Genomic DNA, 23,924 nt, shown 5'->3' with positions numbered 1-23,924 from the left:
ATCTTTCTGAGCCTACCTCACAAGGAAGGTGGTAGAGACAGATTCTGTGAGAATAATAATAAAGGGTTAACATTTACAGAGCGCTAACTGTGGGCCAAACATTGTTTCAGGCGCTTTACAGTTGGTCTGTTCAAACCTCTGAATAAAATTCCCACTTTTCAGATGAGGAAGCTAAGGTGATTAGAGTTGAGCAATATTTCCAAGGTCACAGCCAGCAAGCAGCAGAGCAGGGGTCTAGCTAGGCAGTCTGGCTTTTAACCACTGCATTTCCAGTTCAACTGACTTTAAAGAAACCTACGCTGGAGCTGCTGTGCATAGCAGCTGACCACTGAAGATTCCAATTCTGTGTCCACAGTGAGGAGCTGTCATTGGCAAGGAGCTCCCCAGCCGAGGACTGTTTTCCAGTCCCTTTAAATCTAAGTAGGAGCATATGACTGGTTCCAGCCAATGTGAACCGAAGTGACGTGCTTTCCATTCAGGTCAGGGAGTATCTGATGTGACTTCCTCATGCTCTGTTTACCTTCCATGGAACCTTGGAATCCACGTATTTAAGATGGCAGTGTCATAAGATGGGAAGTGCCTTGTTCCTGGAATGACCACTTGGAGAAGAATTGCCTAGGAGAGCTGCCCAGTCAGGAAAGTGTACTAGTCTTTGCATGAGCGAGAAATAAACTTTAATGGACTGAGATTTGGGGGTTGTTTGTTAGCCTACTCTGTAAATACACCATGTAAGCACCCATTTCTTGAATAAAATTCATAAATTTGTTGGTAAATACGTGGTTGAGAAGTTCTAACCGTATAAATATTTGGACACTGATATTAAGTTAGATGACCTAAACAATTTTGACAAAGGCTCTGGAGAGAAAATTTATAACTCCTTACTGGTCTTTACTAAAAATTAATACATTACAGCAGTAATTAACTCTTCTATTTTGCATGTGTGGCCATATAGGCAAATATTATAGTATGTTAGGGCATCTTTACCTGGACTTCCTAGAATTATCATGCAAATCATCATCATTCATTGGGAAACACTGTGAACTGCTTCCACATTTCCTGGATCTAGATCCTGATACATCTGAGATAGCATATTTCCCAATGTTATGGGCTGAACTGTGTCCCCTCCAAATTCATATGTTGAAGTCTTAACCCCCAGTACCTCAGAATGTGGTGTATTTGGAGGTTCAGATAGAGCCTTTAAAGAGGTAATTAAGGTAAAATGAGATCATGTGGATGGGCCCTAATCTAATATGACTAATGTCCTCAGGCAGCACAGATCAAGGGATGACCATGTGCGGACACAGCAAGAAGGTAGCCATCTGCAAGCCAAGGAGAGTGGCCTCAGAGGAAACCAAACCTGCCAACACCTTGATCTTACTCCTAGCATCCAGACCTGTGAGAAAATTATCTCCTGCTGTTCAAGCCCCCCAATCTGTGGGATTTTCCTATGGCGGCCCTAGAAAATTAATACAGCCCCAAAGGCCCTTTGTCCTTCAAAATCAACATTGTGCTTCTTCAAGTCTCCCATGTCGTCACAGGTATAATCTTGCACAGTGTGGGCAAAATCCTTTATGTACGTGCCAATCTCTAAATACTGTGAACACAAATGCTTTATTTCACTAATTCCACAGGCAAGAGCTCTTGGCTTTTATCCTTCGAAATTCTTGTGTATTAGAAACTGTTCCTTTATTTTCCGAGTTGAGACAGATAACTCTTCAATTAAGCAGAAATGTCCCCACTAAGCTGCTGATCACATTTCAGTCTTTGAATATCACCAACAGCGTTAGAAAGATTCTTTTGATAATTTTCACAAATTTGTGAAATGCTTTCTTCCTAAGTGAAACAGAAGAGAGAGAGAGAGAGATCTTACTATGGTAAATATTTTCCTTCAATATTCAAGACTGTTGACAGCATAACACAGTTTGTTTGGGGACCTCTATTTTTGTTTATTTTAAAAGAAAATCGAAGCCTTAGAAGAGTGGGTTCACTTACATCAGACCTTTCGGAGAGCCCTCTGAAAGTATTTTATGGTTGTGTCCTATTCAGTTTTTATAAATTATAGAATCAAGTACTTATAGGTAATACCAATGCTTTAAATAAGATGAAATGACCTGAGGAATTAGAAGCCTATCTATTCATCTTTGTAAAAAATATCAGAATCCATGGAGAAAACAGTAATAAATATAAAATTAGTTGAGAATGCTTATTAATATTCTTGTGGCAAAGACTATTATTGAAAAAACTTGCCTAATTGCACCAAATGTTGGAGATAAAATATGGTTTAACTGTAAGATAAGGAAAGAGAATCAAATTGCGTTAATCTGTTGCATTACTCATTTGATGCCGACGTGACTGTAATAAAGCAAGGTAGATAGCTTATGCAATCCCAGGTTGTACACTGACACTCTTCAAACTATCAAGGGACACAATTAAGTAGCATCACACAGTCACACTGGTCATCCTCACAACAGCAGCTGTACTCACAGCTGGATGAAGTGGCATTCTCACAAAGGCATTCTGCCCTAGGTAGCATGTCTGACCTCTCCTTTGAGCCTTCTCTGCCAGCCCTTGTAGATCTCACCTCTTGCACTGCTTTCAGACATGCCCAGAATGGGCTGAAATGGAGTCCGGCCTTAAATCAAAGTCCATGAATAGATAATATAAAATTCCTAATTTATATGCTCCATGGTGTGTATTCCTATGAGAGACGTAAAGCTATGTAAACAGAGTAACTAGAAAGCAAAGCAAAGGACCATTTTGCTAAGAAGGGAAGCAACAGAAGTTAGTAACCTCGTGTCTTCTGAGCGAGTATACCACCAAGCAGGGCGAAAAGGCAGCTGTCAAGGACCTCGTAAGAAGCTTGGCTAAGCTCTCAGATAAAAAACTAACAGATTTATGAAACAAACAGATGCTGGTCTTTCATTTCCAAACTGGTTTGGTGTAGTGGCGTTGTCGTTCCTGCCATCTTCTTGGAAGGTATTACAAACCGTTCTGTCTAATTTGAGCCCCAAATGAAAGCTATAAAAGAGTTGTACTCCCCCTCGCTTCCTTTCTGGGCCTCTCTTTGCTATAAGGGTTGCTGTGACCATAAGCAGAACCCAGAAGGCTGTTTCCTTGCGTATGAACGTTGTGTTCCTTGGTAAGCGAGTCTCAATCTTTCATATCCTGCCAGCCAATGGATAACTCCTCACCTTCACAGTTAAAATGAGAAAAGAAGTTCAGAATCTGAAATGTGGCTTTGGTGTTAAGGCATATGGCAAACAGTCCATAATTTACGGATATTTGTCTAACTCTAATTTCTCATAGATTTCACTCTTAAATTTCTCACCAGCACTCAAGACAGAGAACCAGAATGATTTTCTCCACATCTCCAAATCCACTTTAAAAAGAAAAAATTACTTTTGGTTCAACTTGTACGTGTAATCAATCTTAGAGAAGTCTTGTAACACCTTGTAGAATACGTCAGCAGAAATAAATTCTAGCAACTCTTCAGCATCTGTTGCTGCCTCACAGGGTTAGCAGATGATGCCACTTGCCATTTTAATTTGTTAAATGTTATTGAGGGAAACTGGACTGTAAGGTGGAGTGCACATTTCAGATTCAGCTTCTTAGTGCTTGGTTGGTATTCACCCAAGGCATTGCATTTTAGAGTTGTTTTAACACAGAATTTGAATCAATTAATTCTGAGGCTGAACTGGAACTGATACATGTGTCTTTTGGGCCAGGAGTCGGGCTTCTGAATCCAGAACTTAGACACTATTTTCTAGAAACGCATGTTGAAAAATCTTCATCTTTATAGTTGAACTGAAATCCAGAACTTGTAATGAATTAAAAAGAAATAGGAAATTTTGGACAAATAATGTCGGTTTCACATTACTATAAATAGCATAGTATGTAAGTTAAAGACATAATGATTTTCTTTTTAAAATAGCTTTTCTTCTTCATTTTAAGAAAGCATACGTTCATTAGGGATACTGGAAAATATAGAAAAGTATAGAGAAAAAAATCTATTTGTCACTGTCCCACCATCCAAAGATAGGTATTATCCATATTTGGGAATGTTTCCTCTATACTTTTTTCATGCTTTAGTTTTGAGTTTCTGTGTGTTCTTATAATTTTTTATTCTGCCCTTTTCAGTTAACAGTATATAGCAGCATTTATCTATGTTAATGCATATCTTTATGGACAATTTTAAATGGTCATACAATTTTCTACTAAGTGTAGGATCCATAATTCATCTAGTCCCAGATCATAAGATATTTAAGTTGAGCCAAGTTTTAACTTTCATAAAGTACGCCTCTGTGAACATCTTTGTGCAAAGAAAAGGTTCTTAATTTTGAATTTTGGATTATTTATTCAGGCTATCTTTTCATAAGGGAAATCATATTTAAAGACCTTTAAAGAAAAAGGGCACTACCGCCAGAAATCCAAGAGAATGCTTTGCTTTATTGCATTCTCACCAGCATGGGATAGTGTAATGTATATGGGACTTCCTATTAAACATGACACTATGACCATATACATTTATTTTCTCTTCTACTCAAAGCTTCATTAAAGAGGCAGTAAGGGGCCAGCCTGGTGGCGTTCTGGTAAGTTCACACAGTTTGCTTTGGTGGCCCGGGGTTTGCAGGTTCAGATCCCGGGCATGGACCAATGCACCGCTTGTCAAGCCATGCTGTGGTACGCGTCCCACATATAAAGCAGAGGAAGATGGGTGTGGATTTTAGCTCAGGGCCGTCTGCCTCATCAAAAAGAGGAGGATTAGCAGCAGTTAGCTCAGGGCTAATCTTCCTCAAAAAAAAAAAAAAAGAGGTAGTAAAAGAATGAAATCTATATTCAAACTCATAAGATCAAAGAAAATGGGAACAAAAACATGAGATTTGGACCAGAGGAGGCTGTGATTCCAGGAGCTGACCAGAAGAGCAAAATGAAAATATGCAGACTCTTTGCTGGGAGTTGAGGAGGTCAGATATATATAACTTCTTGGCAGGAGACAAGAGAATTACTTTCTTGAATAACCTAAGATCAGGAGAAGAGACTACCAAATAATAACGTTCTGGGCTCCTAAAACAAGTGTTGGCTTGTTGTCTGAAATATTCAGAGAAACTTGGAGAAGAGAAAGGATAGAAAATATAAAAAGGAGCATGAGAATCATATGGGACATGGAGAAGAAATTGAATGTATGTGTAATTGCAGGTTACTTTTAACATATATGTAAGGAGAGATGACTAAGAATTTTCAAAATCCAGGGCTAGCCCGGTGGCGTAGTGGTTGGGTTTGCGCACTCTGCTTTGGGGGCTGGAGATTTGCCAGTTCCGATCCCGCACCACTCATCAAGCGATGCTGTGGCAGGTGTCCCACATATAAAATAGAGGAAGATGGGCACAGATGCTGGCTCAGGGCCAATCTTCCTCACCAAAAAAAGAATTTTCAAAATCTGACAAAAGGTATCAAGCCATAGAGTAAATAAGCTCTAGACTCCAAGCAGGATAAATACAAAGAAAATCATGTCTCAGCACATTGTAGCAAAACTACTGAAAACCAAAGACAAAGAAGGAAATCTTAAAAGCATTCAGAGGGCAAAAAAAATCACTTTCAAAGGAACAAAAACAAGACTAACAGCTGGCTTCTAAATAGGAATCCAGAAAACCAGGAGACATTGTAACCGCCACTTTAAAGTCTTTCTCAGGAGTACCTCCATGTATTCCTCTTTATATCTTTCTTTTCTTTTCTTTTTTTGTTTCAAAGTAACTTTAACAATTGAGATATAATTTCTATATCATAAAATTCATCACTTTAAAATGTGCAATTCAGCAGGTTTTGGTACACTTACAAGGTTGTACAATCATCACCACTATCTAATTCTGGAATACTTTTATAACCCAAAAAGAAACCCTCAGTCTCACCCCTTTCTCTCTTCCCCCTGACTCCTGGAAACTACTAATTTAATTTTTTGCATCATAGATTTGCCTATTCTGGATCTTTCATATAAATGGAATCATGCAACATGTGGCCTTTTGTGTTTGGGTTCTTTCACTTAGTATAAAGCTTTTGAGGTTCACTCATGTTGTAGCACGTATTATACATCATTCCTTTTTATGGTTGAATAATATTCCATTATGTGGATATAACACATTCAAAAAACTTCACTCATCAGTTGATGGATTTGTTGTTTCCATTTTTTGGAAAATAAATGGGTTTATTTCTAGACTCTCAATTCTATTCCACTGATTTATATGTCTGTCTATAAGCCCATATCACACAGTTGTTTATTTTTTTGAAAAGCAATTATGTACTCCTGACATTTATTGGATTCTTGTCAAAACCTTCAAGAATACAAACTCTGTGTTGTCTGTCGTTCAGTGATATATCCTGAAAATCTGGGATAGTCCTTAGGTTATTGTAGGTGCTCAATAAACACACGATATAGTTGAATCTGGATTTATTCTTCTGTTTTTAATCATTTCCAAATATGGAATTTTAGAAAATCTTTCAGAGGTTTTCTAAATATCTAATTTTATTTTTTCCAGCTATTATTTGACCAGTTTTATTACCTTCAATTTTTTACTTTTGCTCTTTGATTCATCATTTTTTAATTTATTTTTCTCCAAATTGCTACTTAATTTCCCTAAGATTATTTATTCAATCATTCTTCCCTTTTATATTACTTTGTAACACTTTTATCATATATCACATGTGAGTAAATTCTCCTATATAGGAGAGGGACAAGGAGAAACTAACTGGAAATGGGGTGAATTAGAATTTGAACTCAGACATTCCTATTTTTCTCACTTCATCACTCTGCTTTCTAAACTATTTTGTCCCATGGGACTGTATTATTATACTGGTACCATATACTGTTTTACCTATGGTAGAATTAGGCTTCTCTTTTAGTTTATTATTTCTCTTCCACAATTTTGTGGCTATCCTGTACTGTTTATAAAAAATGAATAAAATTGAAAATCATTCCAATAAAATTAACAAAACAATAATAACCTATTTTACTGGTATTTTAATTGTAATTATAACTAAGCCATATATTAACTTGGGACAAACTGACATTTTTTAACGTCTGTCTTCCTATATATAAATAGTTGTGTGTGTTTCCATTTATTTAAGTCTCTCAGTTAGGTTTTCTAAATTTCTTCCTCTTGATATTAACAGGTTTTCAACAAGATACTTATTGATTTTTTTTTCTTTTGAGGAAGATTAGCCCTGAGCTAACATCTGCCACCAATCCTCCTCTTTTTGCTGAGGAAGACTGGCCCTGAGCTAACATCTGTGCCCATCTTCCTCCACTTTATACGTGAGATGCCTGCCACTGTGTCACTTACCAAGCAGTGACATGTCTGAACCCCAGATCTGAACCCGGGTACCCCCGGGCCTCCGAAGTGGAATGTGCACATTTAACTGCTGTGCCACCAGGCTGGCCCCTGCTTATTGATATTTTTAAAATTGGTATTATAGGGGCTGGCCCCACAGCCAAGTGGTTAAAATTCGGCGTGCTCCACTTCCACAGCCTGGGTTCACAGGTCCAGATCCGGGCACAGACCTGCTCAGCTCATCAGCCATGCTGTGGCAGCAACCCACATACAAAATGGAGGGAGATTGGCACAGATGTTATCTCAGGGCTAATCTTCCTCACCAAAAACATAAAATAAAATAAAATTAGTTTTATAAAAAACCTTTTTTTGCTATATTTTCTAGTTTCTTATTTCTGGTAGATGTCATTTATAATTGTGAAAATCATCCTCTTAAAAGCACTAACAAACATTTGTCAACTAATATTTACTGTGTCCATTTTTATTATGGCTTTAGCTGTGTCTCATATTTTGAATACTTTAAGAGTCTGTGTATTTATGTGTAAGGGTGGGTGTGGAAACTTTTTCCCCTGGTGATGATTCCACATACACATTGGTAAATCAAGACTAACAGAAATTTTGTTTTTCATACTCACAATTTAATCAAAGCACCTGCTAAAATGCATTTAGTACTTTATAACTGAATAAGAAGAACAAGATATCATTGCTCAGAATTGTAAACAGCCTGTTATAATAATTTAAGAATTATATTGCAAAAAAGTCACCCTATGGTAACATAGTAAAGGAAAATGACTTCTAAAGAGGTTTTAGCAAAATAAGCTAATTCTATTGCATTTCTTGGGTAAAAATCATATTGGAGACACCAGTTCCTACATCTGTTGTCTAATGAACACGTCGATATCATGCATAATCACAGGGGTATGTTTTATGTGGATCGTGGCTGAAGTGTACGTTTATGTGATTCCGTTGTTCTGTTATTTTGTTACTCTGTGCACACGTAAAAACTACGCCAGTATGTACGTTATTAATATTCATTTTAAAAACCACTTTCTAGTAGAATTAAAATACGTACATGCTAAAATGAAAGCATTTGAATCAAGGTCAAGCTATCACCTCAAAGTAGGTCAGGCAACTTTCGCAATACCTGTATGTCGAGCACCAGCTCTGCCTATAATTAAAAAAAAAAAGTTTATTTTACTACTCATGAGAAAAATTAGCCAGCATACATAAAATATTATTTTGTAACTACCTTTCATAGAATGAGGCTAAATTTCTTGAAACAACCTCAAACTTAGAGAAAAGTTGTAAGGACAGTACAAAAATTCATTTTTCTTAAGCCATTGAGGAGTAAATTGCCTAACTGGTGTCCCATCACCCCTGATCCCTTACAATGTATTTCCCACAACCAGGGCATTCTGCTACAGAACCACATACTACCATAAAAATCAGAAAGTCACCAGTGATACGTTATTACCAGCTAAGCCCATTCAAGTCTTGCCAGTTTTTCAAATAATGTCTTTTAGAGCAAAAGGATCCATATCAGAATCATGAGCTGTTTTCATCGTCATGTTTTGGCTTCCTTCATTCTGAAACAGTCCCTTAGTCTTTCTGCTGTTTTTGTGACCTTAACTCTTTTCCTGTCACAAGGCAGTTGTTTGTGGAATCTTCCCAGTTTCGTTAGTCTGACGCTTCCTCCTGATTGGAAGCCGGCTGTGCACCTTTGGAAGGGGCACACCTTCTTCTTATTGAACCCTATCAGATGTACAATTTCAATTTGTCCCATTGCTGATGGCATTTACTTGGATTACTTGATTAAGGTGGTGTCTGCTGGCTTGTCAATTCTGAGGTTAATTTTCCTCCTTTATATTTGATAAGCATTTTGGAGGGAAGACCTTTGAATCCATGTAATTATTCTATTCCTTAACAAACTGTCAGTATGTTCATTTATCATTTTGTAGCCGTGTGACTCATTGTTCCCTACTTTAGTCAATGGGCTATAATCTATTACTAGCATTATCATTATTTTGGTTCCTTTTAGCAGAGACTGACATTTAGAAGCTGAGATCTGGGCACAAGGTATGCTCCTCGCCATGGGGATGTACAAGTCTCAGCCTCGCTCAGTGGGTGGAGCTAGGGACTGTATGCATTTATACACACATGTACTTATGTTTACGTTTATATGTATGTCTATATCCATCTATATACATTGAAAACCATAGCTCACACTGATTCCTCCAATTCCAATTCAACACCGCAGTGTTTGTTTTAGCTTTCTACCTTTCCGTATTTGTAACTGCCTTCGCTGACAGAGAGAAAACTGGCTTCAATTATCTTTAACATATTTATTTATTTGATGGATGCAGCATACACAGCCAATCTCATTGCCACTGCTGCCCTCAACTGTGCACATTTTCTTCTTACCACATGTGGGCTCCAACACCCCACATCAGTCTCCCTGTTCCACAGGGATGACTTCCTCGCTTAACTCAGGCTCTGACACCCTGCACCTTTTCCCCAGAGACCTGCTCCTCACAGCATTCAGGCTCTGACTCCCCATGTTGGTTCACCCCTCCGGGGAGATGCCCACCTTACCCCCATCAGCCTCTGACTTTCCGTGTCAAGCTGCCCCTGTACAGGCATCCTCCTCACCAGACTCAAGGGCTGACTCTCCTTGCCAGGGTGTCCGTCTGTGAGGACACCCTTCTCACTCCGCTCAGGTCATGATACCCAACCTGGACCATCAGTCCGCAGAGATGTCCTTGACTCCGTGCTGGGGCTCTTACACCCTACTCCAGGCCATCCCCCTTAGCGACGCCCTCTTCACACTGTCAGAGCTTGAGCAGGATGAAAAGGGAGTCACCAAGAGAGGCAGCCAGTGTGGGCGTCAGCCTGAGCTGGGGGAGTGAGTTGTTACTTAGCACCACACTGCCCCCTTGCACGGACCCCCTCCACACCCTGTTTAGGTTCTGATTCCCTATTCTGAGCTACGTGGACACCTTCCTCGCTTCTTCTGAGCTCTGACACCCTGTCCCAGGTGGTTCCACTCACCCTCCCATGGACACTATCCTCACCCTGCTTGGTGTTAAGGACTGAATCTCTTGGAAAAAGAACTAAGGGGAGGACTTGCTCTTTTACATATGAATACTTGTTATAAGCTACAGTAATTAAGGCAGTACAGTATACAGGCAAGGGATAGCCAAATAGACTAATATAATTTAATAGTCTCAAGACGCAAATCCCCTCACATGCAGACACTTGATTTAAGACAAAGATGGCATGCAGAGCAGAGGGAAAAGGGTGGCCTTCGATAACCGAAGCTTTTATGTCCTGTGTAAGAAATCGCTGCCTTCCACCCGGAGGAAAGTGCCCAAGAAACGATGGAGGAGGAAGAGGAAACACCAAAACCTAACTCTGTGGTTGCACCGCCTGGTGTGCCTAAAAAAGAACATGTACACGTAGTATTCATTGGGCGTGTAGATGTTGGCGAGTCAACCATGGGAGGACAAATAATGTCTTTGACTGGAATGGTTGACAAAAGACCTCTTGAGAAAGATGAAAGAGAAGCTAAAGAAAAACCGGGGAAACTTGGTACTTGTCTTGGGCCTTAGACACAAATCAGGAAGAACGAGACAAGGGTAAAACAGTAGAAGTGGGCCGTGCCTATTTTGAAACAGAAAAGAAGCATTTCACAATTCTAGATGGCCCTGGCCACAAGAGTTTTGTCCCAGATATGATTGGTGGTGCTTCTCAAGCTGATTTGGCTGTGTTGGTAATCTCTGCCAGGAAAGGAGAGTTTGAAACTAGATTTGAAAAAGGAGGGCAGAGAAGAGAACATGCAATGTTGGCAAAGACAGCAGGGGTAAAACACTTAATTGTGCTGATCAATAAGATGGATGATCCAACAGTAAACTGAGCAATGAGAGATATGAAGAATGTAAAGAGAAACTAGTGCCATTTTTGAAAAAAGTTGTCTTCAATCCCAAAAGGCACATTCACTTTATGCCTGCTCAGGACTGACTGGAGCAAATCTTAAAGAGCAACCAGACTTCTGTCCTTGGTACATTGGATTACCATTTATTCCATATCTGGATAATTTGTCAAACTTCAATAGATCAGTTGATAGACCAATCAGGCTGCCAATTATGGATAAATACAAGGATATGGGCACTGTGGTCCTGGGAAAGCTGGGATCAGGATCTGCTTGTAAAGGCCAGCAGCTTGCAATGATGCCAAACAAGCACAATGTGGAAGTTCTTGGAATCCTTTCCAACGATGTAGAAACGGATTCTGTAGCCCCAGGTGAAAACCTCAAAATGAGACCGAAAGGAACTGAAGAAGAGGAGATTCTTCCAGGATTCATACTTTGTGATCCTAACAATCTTTGTCATTCTGGACGCACATTTGATGCCCAGATAGTGATTATAGAGCACAAATCCATCATCTGCCCAGGTTATAATGCGGTGCCGCATATTCACACCTGTGTTGAAGAAGTCGAAACAACAGCCTTAATCTGCTTGGTATACAAAAAATCAGGAGAAAAAAGTAAGGCTTGGCCCCGTTTTGTGAAACAAGATCAAGCACGCATTGCTCGCTTAAGGACAGCAGGAACCAACTGCCTCGAGACCTTTAAAGACTTCCCTCAGATGGGTCGTCTTACCTTACGAGATGAGGGTAAGACCATTGCAATTGGAAAAGTTCTGAAACTGGTTCCAGAGAAAGACTAAGCGTTTTCTTGATAACCCTGCACAATACTGGGAGGAAAATTGACTGCAAAAGCCTTTTTCACACCACCTGCTCTTATTTTCTGCCCATTGACAAACCTCTTCCCATATTTTGCAAAGACAAAGTTCACAGCAAAAGTCCACATTATGTCGGCCTTCTCATATTGAGAGCTCTGCTGTGCCACTGTTGAATTTTTCCTGAGATTTTTTTCTTCCCCTCTCAAACTTGGCTTCCCTGGACAGATTTGGCAGTAGCTTTGTAAGTGATGTGGACATGATTGCCTACAATAATGAAAACCAATAGGAATTTTTTTATTTTTCATTTTCCCCTTAGGCATACTTAGTCTTTTTTTCTCCCCCAGGCAGATCATCCTGAGTGTGCGAACGTGTGTGTACATGTTACAAAACAACTACCATGGTAATAAAATATTCAATTTGAAAAAAAAAAAAAGAAATCACTGCCTTCTACAATGTCATGAAGATATATTCCGATGTTATTATCTTGAAGCTGTATTGTTTTAGCTTTCACCTTTATATCCACAATCCCCTCACACTGAATTTTTGTGTGGCTATCCAGGAAAAAAAAAAAAAACGAAATGTGGCCCGACACAAAAGTCTCAGGGAGGTCAGACTTCTGCGTGGTGGTCAGGTACAGAGACGGGCTGTTCCAAGAGGAGGGTAAGTTGAGGCCGCAACTGTCTTGAGGGCCGACCTCAGAAGTTTTAATGTTCATTTGATCCGGGGGTGGTCACCTGAGAAAAAGACGGAGGTGGGGAAGACGCAAATCCTCACGTGGAGCCCTTGTTGCTTCAGATGGAGCAGAAAGAGGTTAATCTCTTGGTCAGTAGGTCCATATTACAAGCCATCCACGTGAGATTTTGAAAGCAAGATTTCAGGAAAAAAAGCTTCTGGCTCTGTTTCCTAAGGAAGGTAGACACTGCTGTGATTTCATTGGAGAACGGGCTTAGTAAGGGGCAGCAGCAGCATCTGATAAGCGATGCCTCCAAACCCCACCTCTGGGAAAGGGAACTCCTGAAAAACGACTGGGTTCTCAATAGGCCTTAATGGCAAGCACAGTGAAAACACTGCAGCGTTTCAGCTGACACAAGTGCAATATTAAGGCATTATTGAGAAGCTAAAAAAAAAAGTGAATATTAGGTAGCATTCGTATGTGCATATTCCCATTTATTCATTTATTTATTCTACAAATATTTATTGAATGTCATAGCCAATACTGGTTAGATGCTGATTAAACTCATTTCCCTATTTCAAGGCCATAGCTAAACTACACTTTCTAGCACCCCTCAGTGTGAGATGTGGCCAGTGACTGACTGTGGCAATGGAATGGGCTAGAGTGAAGCAGAGCACTCCTTGGGTTGGCCTGTTACATCTCATGCCCAAGAAGGAACAGTCACATGCCAGCCTATCCTCGGGTAAGGACTCCAAGGACCTAGAAAGGGTAGAGATGAAAGATGGATCTGGACTCTCTGATTGACTGAGGGAGCAGGGCTTCCATGGCTAACCTATAGCTGACTCTGACGTAAGGGAGATATAAACTTGGATTTTCTTAAGCCACTGAGAGTTTGGGGATTGTTTGTTACAGTGGTTAGCCTTCCCTGATTAACACTGAGGCAGTGCCTATTCTATGCCGGCCTCCATTCTGGGTACCAGGGACACAAGAGCAACGGACAAGAGAGACAATTTCCTGCTCTCACAAGGTATATTATATACTGAACAGGAGCAGACAATAAACAGTGACCGTTTACCTTTGCATGGTGCTCTACAGTTTACAAAGTGCTTTCCTAGGCATCAACTTATGCGATTTTCATACCAATGTTTTACACATGAGGAAACAAAAGCTTAAGGATCTTAAGTGCCTTGCATAAGACAAAGAGTTAGGAATTAGCCACATGGATCAGAGTTTTCTGACTCCCGACCCATTGTTCATACTATGATGCGGATGAATTTTCACAATCATAATGAAGAACGGTGACGGTAAGATATGAAGACTAAACACAGTATAAAGCCATTATAAAGTTTTAGGACACTCTTGGGAACAATAAACACCAATTTTAGGATAACGACTCCCTTGCAGGAGATGAAGTAGTGGAATGAGATGGGGGAGGGGTACATTGAGGAGTTTGACTGTCTTGGCCATATCCCATTTCTTCAGATAGATGGTGGGTACAAAATGATTCTGGATTCTCTTCCATTTTCCCCTTCAGATCCTTTTTCTACTCTTCTCAGTCTGGTCCTCTGCTCTGGGAGGCCGACTTGTATGGTCCACTGAGGATCAGTGAGGCTCCTTATCCTTCCAGCTTTAGAGTATTGGAAGGAGGGAAGAGGATGAGGTCGCAAATTCCTGACTTCAGGGTGGTTCGGGCTGGCTAGGTCTCTGAACCAAAAATTGCAGCTCTGTTAGAGGCCCTTTCCTTCCAGCTCACCCTGGCTTTTGGTATTTGCCCAGTCTCCTTACTCCTTCAGGACTAGCCCAGTTGTTAACTCTCAGCTATTGCACCATTCCTTTTGGTTTTCCAAGACACTGCCCACGCCTTAGTATACAGCTGCTTTATTAAACCCTTCACTCTTCTCAAATTACCCAGCCGAAGAGTGTCCTCTGCTTCTTGCTGGGTTCTAACTGATAGACTAGGTATTCTTTTTCTGTGTCTCTGTCTCTCTCTTGCTGTACAGACACACATACACACACACACACACACACACACACACACACACATCTTCTTTTTCTTTTTTGTGTATTTGAAATAATTCACATTCACAAAAAACTTAAGAAGGAAAAGCATTTATTGAGCATTTATTATATGTTAAGCATTGCAATAGAGATAAATGTTGGGAATAGAGACAAAAGTAAGACATAAACCTCCTGTCACAAGGAAGTCACAGTCTGGTAGGTGAGACAGCTGAGGAAATAAAGTCGATGAAGTGTACTGGTTAAGACCATGGGATTTGTAGTCAGATAGGGTTGAGCTCAAGTCCAGGCTCAGTTGCCTACTGGTTACATGATCGTGATCTTACGCTAGAGAGATAAAATTGGGGTTAGTTCTAGTAGTCTTCCTCATAGGGTCCTTGTGAGGATTACAAGTAAACCCATTAGCATCTATACTTATACATGTTTCCATATGCTTATCATAGAGTAAGTTCTTAACAGATGTTGCTTTGAATTATCGTCAATTGCAACAATAGCACTTTGTATCCAGTTTAGAGGTAGCACAGGGGAGGCACTGATCGGCTACAGCTGAGGAGGTCAGCAAGTGTTTAATGGGTGAAGTGATGTCTGAGCTAGATCTTGAAGAAAAAGTAATTTCACCAAGAGATCAAACAGGGAAAGGCAGACCAGGCAGAGGGAGCAGCATGTAGAAGCGCACCGAAGAATGAAATAGCACTGTGTGTTCAGGGCACCATGAGCAGTTTGCTAGAATGAAATAGCACTGTGTGTTCAGGGCACCATGAGCAGTTTGCTATTGCAGGAGGGTCAAGGCTGAGGCATGAAGAATAGTGAGAGATGAGGCGAATGAGTTAAGCAAGGGGTAGAGACAAAGAATCTGGTTTGGACTTGATCCCGCAGGTCAGGAGCATCTGGGAAGGATTTTTAAAACTTTCTTTTATTTTGAAATAATTCCAAATTTACAGAAAAGTTGCAAGAATTGTAAAAAATACCTCTGGTATACCCAGGTTCCCCAACTGTGAACATTCTGCCACAAATGCCTTGCCGTTCATTTTCTCTCTCTGTCTCTAGAATATACATGTATATTCTGAACCAATGATATGACTACAGTATAACTGTCAAAATCAGGGAATTCTTAAGGATGCAATACAACCAACTTCCTTTATAGCAAAAATATTTTTTTCTTTTGGTCCAAAATCCAACCCAGATCCAAGTTGTCATGTCTCTTTAGTCTCTTTTGATATGGAACAGTTTCTTGAATCTTTCTCTGTCTTTGAGACACTGGCATTTTGAAGAGTACAGGTCAACTAGATTGGCTTCAGTTTGGGTTTGGCTGATGTTTCCTCATGATTAGAATCAGTCATGCATTTTTAGCAGGAACACCACAAAAATACACCGTGTTCTCAGTGTTTCATATCAGGAGGTGCACAAAGTCGATTTGTCCCATTACTGGTGATTTTAACTTTGATAACATAGTTAGAGTATTTTCAGGGCCAGCCCAGTGGCGCAGTGGTTAAGTGCACACGTTCCACTTCGGCAGCTTGGGTTTTGCCGGTTCGGATCCTGGGTGCAGACATGGCACCGCTTGGCAAGCCATGCTGTGGCAGGCGTCCCACATACAAAGTAGAGGAAGATGGGCACGGATGCTACCTCAGGGCCAGTCTTCCTCAGTAAAAAGAGGAAGATTGGCAGCTCATGTTAGCTTAGGGTTAATCTTCCTCAAAAAAAAAAAAAGAGTATCTTCACGGTTTCTCCAAGGTGAAGTTATTATTTTGCTTTTTAAATGATAAATATTTCGTAGGGAGTTACGTTGAACCTACATAAATATCCTGTTCCTTAAAAGACTTTCACCTAATCATTTTAGCATCCTTTGATGGTTCTTGCCTGAATAAATTATTACTTTAATGGTTGCCAAATGGTGATTTTCTAATGTCATCATTCCTCCCATGTTTATTAGTTAATGTTCTGTTGTAAAGAAGAGCTTACTTTTGTCCCTCATTTGTTTGTTTATGTATTTTTATCAGTATAGGCTCATGGATTACTATTTTCTTCAATGGGTTATAATTTGACACTATTATTATTTATTCTGATGCTCAAATTATGTCTGGTTTGGCCAGTGGAGCGCCTTCAAATTGGCTTCTGTGTCCTTTTCATAGTCTCAGTCATTTTTGAGCTCTACTGTATGTTGTGGTAAAATGAGACTTTCCAGACTTATCTTGTACTTTCTCTGCTCTGGCCCCGGAAGGAGCCAGTTCTCCAAGGAGCTCTGATTCCTTTTAGTGGAAAATGCTATCTAGACACCCAGATCTGGAAATTAGTTGTGTTCATTGTCATTAGGTCCTCTTAGTGGTCAGAGCTTTATACACACACACATGCACACACACGTCTCTATTCTCTATCAGTCAAAACCTTGAGTTCACATTGATACTTCTAATTCCAATACAACACCACATGATCCATTCTAGCCTTCATCTTTTCCATATTTGTAATTCCCTCTTCAGGCATTGCAAATTTGGCTCTCAATATCCTTAATTTAGTTACTCATTTGCTCATTTCCCCTTCATGTACCAAGCCCCTGAGCTCCTTGACTGTCTCCTTAGATTTGGCCTTGGTGGTCCCACGGACCCCCATAGCTCTGACTGTTTCATTGGACCCAACTCTGCAGGCTCTGCTCACTTCTTTGACCCTGTCTCCAGCTCCACACTCCCTACATTGGTGAAGGCTTTGAAGCAGGGAAGGCATGATCAGATTTGTCTCTTAGAACTATTAGTTTGATGCAGGCTGGATTCAATGGGTCAGAAGTAGGTAAGAGGCCACAGGCATAGTCCCAGCAAAGGCTTAAAATCACCTAAACTAAAGCTGCAGCCAAAGAATAGAGAGAACAGAGAAAAGAAATACTTTTAGAAGATACAATCTATAGGACTGAGTGGTTGATGTGGGGGAATGAGGAAGAGAAAGGAGCCTAACTTTTAACTTGGGAGATAAGAGTAGAGAGAGGATGTCACTAAGCAAGATAGGGAATTCAGGAGAAAAAGAAGATTTAAAAGGGGTGGCAAAAGCGGGTAACTAGCAGAGAATTGTTTCTTTTTGGCCATGTTGAATTTGAACCGTCCGTGGACACTGGAAGTAGACTAGCCAGCTGGACAGAAGCTCTGGGCATGTGCTTAGACACCACCTCAAAAGCGCTTTTCTCTGTGCACCAGTCCAGGGAAACAAGAGCCTTCAGGGCCAAAGGACCCTTCAGATATGCCAGCTCTCACTGGAGGCTCGGAGTCGATTCTTCCTCCTGGAAGTGTGCTGGCTGAACTTTGCCCACAAAAATTAAAACAGAAATTGGATGTCCAGTGGGAACTTTGAATTAAAATCTCAGAAGAAAGGGAAGAATAACACAGGGACTATGCCTGACATAATTTAGTAAAAATCTCTTATGTTTTGTCAGTTTTTTATGCTTAAACAAAAGGGATCTTGGTAATTATCTTAAGAACAGCCGGAGGGCTGGCCGGGTGGTGTAGTGGTTAGGTTCAAGTGCTCTGCTTTGGGGGCCCAGGGTTCGCCAGTTTGGATTCTGGGTGTAGACCTATGCACCGCTTGGCAAGCCACGCTGTGGCAGGCATCCCACATATAAAGTAGGGGAAGATGGGCATGCATGTTAGCTCAGGGCCAGTCTTCCTCAGCAAAAAGAGGAGGATTCATGGAGGGTGTTAGCTCAGGGCTAATCTTCCTCAAAACAAACAAACAAACAAACAAACAAAAGAACAGACAGAAAGGTGATCTTAGGAAGTTTATCTCACTCAGCAGCTTGTCTTGTTGGGGTGAGGAGGAGCAAGGAAGAAGTTGCTGCTGGCAAGGCTAACTAATAATGATAATAAGTATGATTTACGGAGTTCTCAAGCACTTCACAAAGTCTATCTCATTTAATTATCACAAAAATCTATGAGGTAGGTACTCTAACCTGTATTTTTCAGACACAGAAAATGAGGTTAAACAGGTTGCTCATGGAAACATGACTCAGGGAGAGGCGCTGGAGGCAGAGGTTTCAACCTAGGTCTGCCTATCTTAACGCAACATCTGTGCTCTTAACTGCCTCACAGGGCTGCTTTCCATACTAGGAAGCAGCAGCCTCCGGAGAAGACAGCCAGCAAGAGGTGGAGAATTTCCAGTCTCCCTGTGCCCTGGACTAGGTCTTCTGGACTAGAATTTTCAGAAATTCCTGTGTCTCTGTTTGATGAGGTCAATTCTGGATACAACCCATCAGGGGTCAACATATTAGAATTCCTCCAGAGCAAATGGACAAAGACTGCAAGGGATCTAAACATACTATAAACTACAAGGGAATAGTGTAAGAACTGACAAACCATAAGACATGATAGTGGCAGATACATAATGAGCTATCATATAGAAAAGGAATAGGACATTGTTTTTTCTAAATCTAAGAGTAATTTATGGCATAGTGCTAAGTGAAAATAAAAAAATATATTAATAACTGCACATAAGTAAACATTGAATATGCATATGGATAAGGGTTGAAGGTAACAAGGACAACAACACTGACGTGTTTAGGAGATGATATTGTGGCCAATTTGTATCTTGGCTTTGTTGTTTTTTGCTGAGGAAGATTAGCCCTGAGCTAACATCTGTGCCCATCTTCCTCTAATTTATATGTGGGACGCCTATCACAGCATGGCTGACAAGTGGTGTAGGTCCACACCCAGGATCTGAATCCATGAACCCAGGCCACGGAACCAGAGAGTGCCAAACTTAGCCACTATGGTGGCCCCTTGGCTTTGTTTTTTTCCTGCAAAAAAGAAATTTTAACAAATAAAAGCAAACACATAAAAGAAGAAATACAAATGCAATAATCACAGAAAAATGTTCGGACTTATTATTTAATAAAAAATTAAAAAATATCATTTTCCATTTATCAAAATGACAAGCATTAAAAATAGATAATACCCAGCACTAGTAAGGTCTCAGGAAATAAGATCTTTAGTATAGTTCTGACCAGAGTGTAAATTTGTGCACACTTTCTGAAGAAAAATTTGGCAAACTATAAGAAACAATAAACAGTGACACCCTTTGATGCAGGAATTCCACTCTCAAGAATATACTCTAAGTAACCCAAACACCAATGTGATTATGAAATTCAGTTAATAAGAGAAAGACAATAATTTCAGAGACGCACAATGATAAATTTAGGTAAGATTATTTTAATGATAAAATCTTAATGGCAAATATGCATCTTCTTTTCTTAAAAATTTACAATTTTTATTTTTCCGATATAAGATATAAGTATATGCATATGTACAAATGTTTGCTGCCTTGATATCCATTTTAAGTAATTCCTAGTATAAAATTATTTATATATTAACATTGTTTCCATTTAATGCTATACTTTTTCTTTCCTTAACAACAACAAAAATCATGAATTCAGTAAGTTCTTTGGATGATGAACCAAAACAGATTAAGATAATAATATGATTGATGAGAAAGATACAATTTTAAATGTCTTATTCTTTCTCACTGAGAAAATCTTCAATTAAATGATGATTAACATTGCTCATTGAAGTTTTTTTTTTTTGAGGAAGATCAACCCTGAGCTAACATCTGCTGCCAATCCTCCTCTTTTTTTTTTGCTGAGGAAGACTGGCCCTGAGCTAACATCCGTGCCCATCTTCCTCTGTTTTATGTGGGACACCTGCCACAGCATGGCTTGACGAGCCAAGTGCGTAGGTCCACACCCGGGATCCCAATCAGTGAACCCTGGCTGCTGAAGCAGAACACGGAACGTGGGAAACCCTGCACCACCAGGCCGGCCCCAACATTGAAAAAAAAAAAAAAGGAATATACTCTAAGTAAAAGAGTATTCAGAGAAGCCTTGTTTATAATATCTAAGAATTACAAATAACCTAAATGTCTATTATTAGTGAATTTGGTTCAGTAAATTATCCATACAATATTCTGCAGAAATTAAAATTATGTGGTAAAAATATACTCAACCACATTAAAGGAAGTTCACAACATAACTGAAGAAAGCAGGTAACTAAATACTCTGCAGCATATAGTCCAGTTTTTGTTAAAAAATATTTTATATATATATGCACACATATATAGCATATATACATACATATATACATACACATAGGCATTTATTTGGTGGTTGATTTCTTTTTGCTTATGTGTATATAACATTTTAAAATTTATTACTTGATTTTATCACATTATTTGTACTGCTTATATATAGCAAAATAAAGTTATTTAAAATAAAATATGAGCTTTTCTTCTCTATTAAATATGGAAAATTGTTCTAAAAATATGGATTGGTTAACACAAAGTTCACAGCACTTAGCTGATGATCAATAATAGGAGTTCCTCTCTCCTCCCTAGTGACAGCAGGTATTCAAGCACGAGCTACAAAATGGCAGATCTGGGATGTGGTTGGAGATAGAGACACCAGGTTTGCATCAGATGACCTCTAAAGCTCCTCTGAACTCTGACATTTCATGATTAATACGATTCTCCCCTTTCTGCCTCTTAAACAATCAACTGGGAATAATACAAAAAATTATTGTTTGTGCTGAGTATCTAGTAGCTGTTGTGTTACTATTTCCAGCACGGTAGACTGTGAAGGGAGTCGGGGGGTGTGGGAAAAAAATGGGGCACGAAGGAGGACCAACGCAAATCTCAGCCCACCTCCTCACTGACAGCTCTCCGGCTCCCTTTTGCGATAATAAGCCGGGGTCCCTGGGCCTCAGAGCAGACGGTGTCAGTGAGAAACAGAACTTCAAAGAGAGAATTAGCTCCCTTATCCACGGGTGGACCAACGCAGAGGAGCGGAGAGCCCTTTCCCACCGCCTGGGTACGTGGGGGACACTTAGGACCCCGCGGGCCAGTCAGCATGGGGCGACTGGGAAGCTGCCTCTCTAGGCACAGACAGCGCGAGGCGGGAGGGCCCCGCGCGCCGGCCGCACCCGGCTTTCTGCGCCGGCGGCGGGAGGCCGCAGTCGCGGGGTCAGCGCGGGACGGCGCCCAGCAGGGTCTCGGCGGCGCTCGCCCACGGCCCCCACGTGCGCGCCGGCGGCCAGGAGGCGGGGCGAGGGCCGCGGGGCGGGGCGCCAGCTGCGCGCGCCGGGGGGCGGGGCGGGGCGCGCAGCGTGGTCCCCGCCGGCGGCGCTCCGCCTCCTTTCGCGCCCAGGCCCGCGGGCCGCGCTCCTCCCCCGGCTCGGCCTCCCTGCCCCCTGCCCTCCCTCCGCCCGGCCGTTCCTCCTCCCTCCTCCTCCTCGTCCTCGGAAGGCGCTACTCCAGCAGCCAGGCAGCATGGCGGCCGTGGAGACGCGAGTGTGTGAGACGGACGGCTGCAGCAGCGAGGCCAAGCTCCAGTGTCCCACCTGCATCAAGCTGGGCATCCAGGGCTCGTACTTCTGCTCGCAGGTAGACGCCCGCTCCCCCGCGCCGCCGCCGGCCGACCCCCTCCCCTCTCCGCCTGCCCTCGCGGCCGGTCGGGACGCTCCTCCTCTTCCCCGGGCGGGCAGCCGGCCGCGCTTCTTCCGCCCGCCTCCGCAGCCCGCCGCCCCCTCCCGCCTCCGGGGACCCCGGGCTCCTGGGGACCGGACCAGGCGGGGCGCACGCGGGGCGGGGGCGCTGTCTGCCGGGCCATGTGGGCTGCGGGCGGAAGCGGACTTGCCCCGAGTCGCCGGGCCGCGCTGGGGCGCCGCGTTTAGGGGCCGGTTCCCGCCGCGCATCTTCTGCCCCGGCAGGGGCCGCCAGGTGTGCGGGCCGCCGGGACAGGTCGGGGCGCCAGGGAAAGAGGGCAGCCCAGCCGTGCAAGGCTCCACGGCTGGAGCTCCCAGCGGGCTCTGGTCTTGGTCGCGGGGGGCTGCGGGGCCGGTGGTCACCCTGGTCCCGGCAGGATTGGAGGTCGGAAGAGACCCGCCGGGCTTTGAGGAGGGGGCTGCCTGAGGACGGTGGGAGTCACAGAGAGGAGGAGTGGTGGCTCCAGCCCCACCTCTGTCCTTCGGTGCCTCGACACTTAAGCAACTTTGAGGGTGAGGTTGGAGAGGGGTCTGTGTAATTCATTCTTTTCCTTTGGCATCCCAAATTATTTATTGATTTAGCACCCCTTAACAGTATGTCACCTCGCTTTTGCTGAATTTCCCACTGATTGAAAAGGACAGTCCCATTAAGGGTTATGCTTCAAGGCGGTGGTGAATGTTAATAAGTTTTGTGCAGTGGAGCAAACAGCCTTGAATGGGGTCCTGACTGAGACGTGTGCCCGCGTCGATGTTCCCTGAAGAGTCCTAGCGTTGCGGCCGCCCTCCCCGCTCAGAACGCTGGCGGGGCGGCGGCGTGGCTCTCAGCTACAGCCCACGTCCGTCGAAGAGACGTGAATATTCAGGTATTAAATTGGTAGTGTCCTGCGGGGAGAAGAGCATGAACAGAGAGTCTGAAGGCCTGGTTAGGGCCCTGCCCTTGCCAATTAGTGTGCGAACTTGAACTAGTCGCGTTACCTAACCTTTCTGAGCTCCAGTCCTACCACTGTACAGAGGGGAAGATGATACATTTCCTTACATATTTCACAAGGTTGTTCTGAGACCCAAATTATCTAACGAGCGTGAAATGTTGGTAAAACCTAAGGCATTTTTTTAAAAAAAATAATGCTGTGGTACAATTAACACTGCTATATATAAAAATATAAATGAATAGAATGAAAACAAATATATAAGAACAATAAATACAAATAATATAGATATTTCAAATATAAAATATATAAACGTGAAGATGTATGTAAAATAAGTAAAATCCTTAAGATCATAACACTTGTAGATAAGCCATTGTAAGAGGTCCTTGCTATGTTGTATAGGTCTTGTTTTTAGATAGGATTTGATCCTTGACCTTGTTAGTATCTTTTGGAAAAAGTTGCACATGGAGAAGTGTTGCTCGTTCTAAAAATAGCTTTGGGACTACTCAACATGTATGAGTCCTTTTGTTTCTTTAAAACTTTCAAATTCTAATTTGTTGAGGCCCACGTGGGACCTGGACTTAAAACAAAAAAAGACTAGTTTGCTTTTGGAAATTGTGTACCATCTGAGTAGATCAATGTGATTTACGTTGTGTTTAATGTTAGGTGGCAGTTTGTAATGCTAAATGAATTAATATGTACAGCCACTTACCTGTTGAGATTTTAAAAAGATCTTGTGAATC

At 41.7% G+C, this 23,924-nt stretch overlaps 1 protein-coding gene and 1 pseudogene across 1 annotated transcript in view; both read left to right on the top strand.

Moving 5' to 3' along the window:
- The first annotated feature begins 10,699 nt into the window (after window positions 1-10,699).
- On the top strand, window positions 10,700-12,336 carry LOC106846361 (eukaryotic peptide chain release factor GTP-binding subunit ERF3A pseudogene; annotated as a pseudogene).
- Window positions 12,337-21,839: 9,503 nt separating this feature from the next.
- Window positions 21,840-23,924, top strand: part of METAP1 (methionyl aminopeptidase 1) — a 63,940-nt gene continuing 61,855 nt past the window's right edge. The window contains exon 1 of the mRNA XM_014865085.3: window positions 21,840-22,154. Coding sequence (XP_014720571.1) covers window positions 22,041-22,154 — 114 coding nt within the window. The 5' untranslated portion in view covers window positions 21,840-22,040. The remainder of the gene's footprint in view (window positions 22,155-23,924) is intronic.

The sequence above is a fragment of the Equus asinus genome, chromosome 3, assembly GCF_041296235.1.
Source record: "Equus asinus isolate D_3611 breed Donkey chromosome 3, EquAss-T2T_v2, whole genome shotgun sequence".
NCBI classification, from domain to species: domain Eukaryota; kingdom Metazoa; phylum Chordata; class Mammalia; order Perissodactyla; family Equidae; genus Equus; species Equus asinus.
Note: the sequence above shows the minus strand (reverse complement) of the source record. Positions and strands in the feature narration are given on the sequence as shown.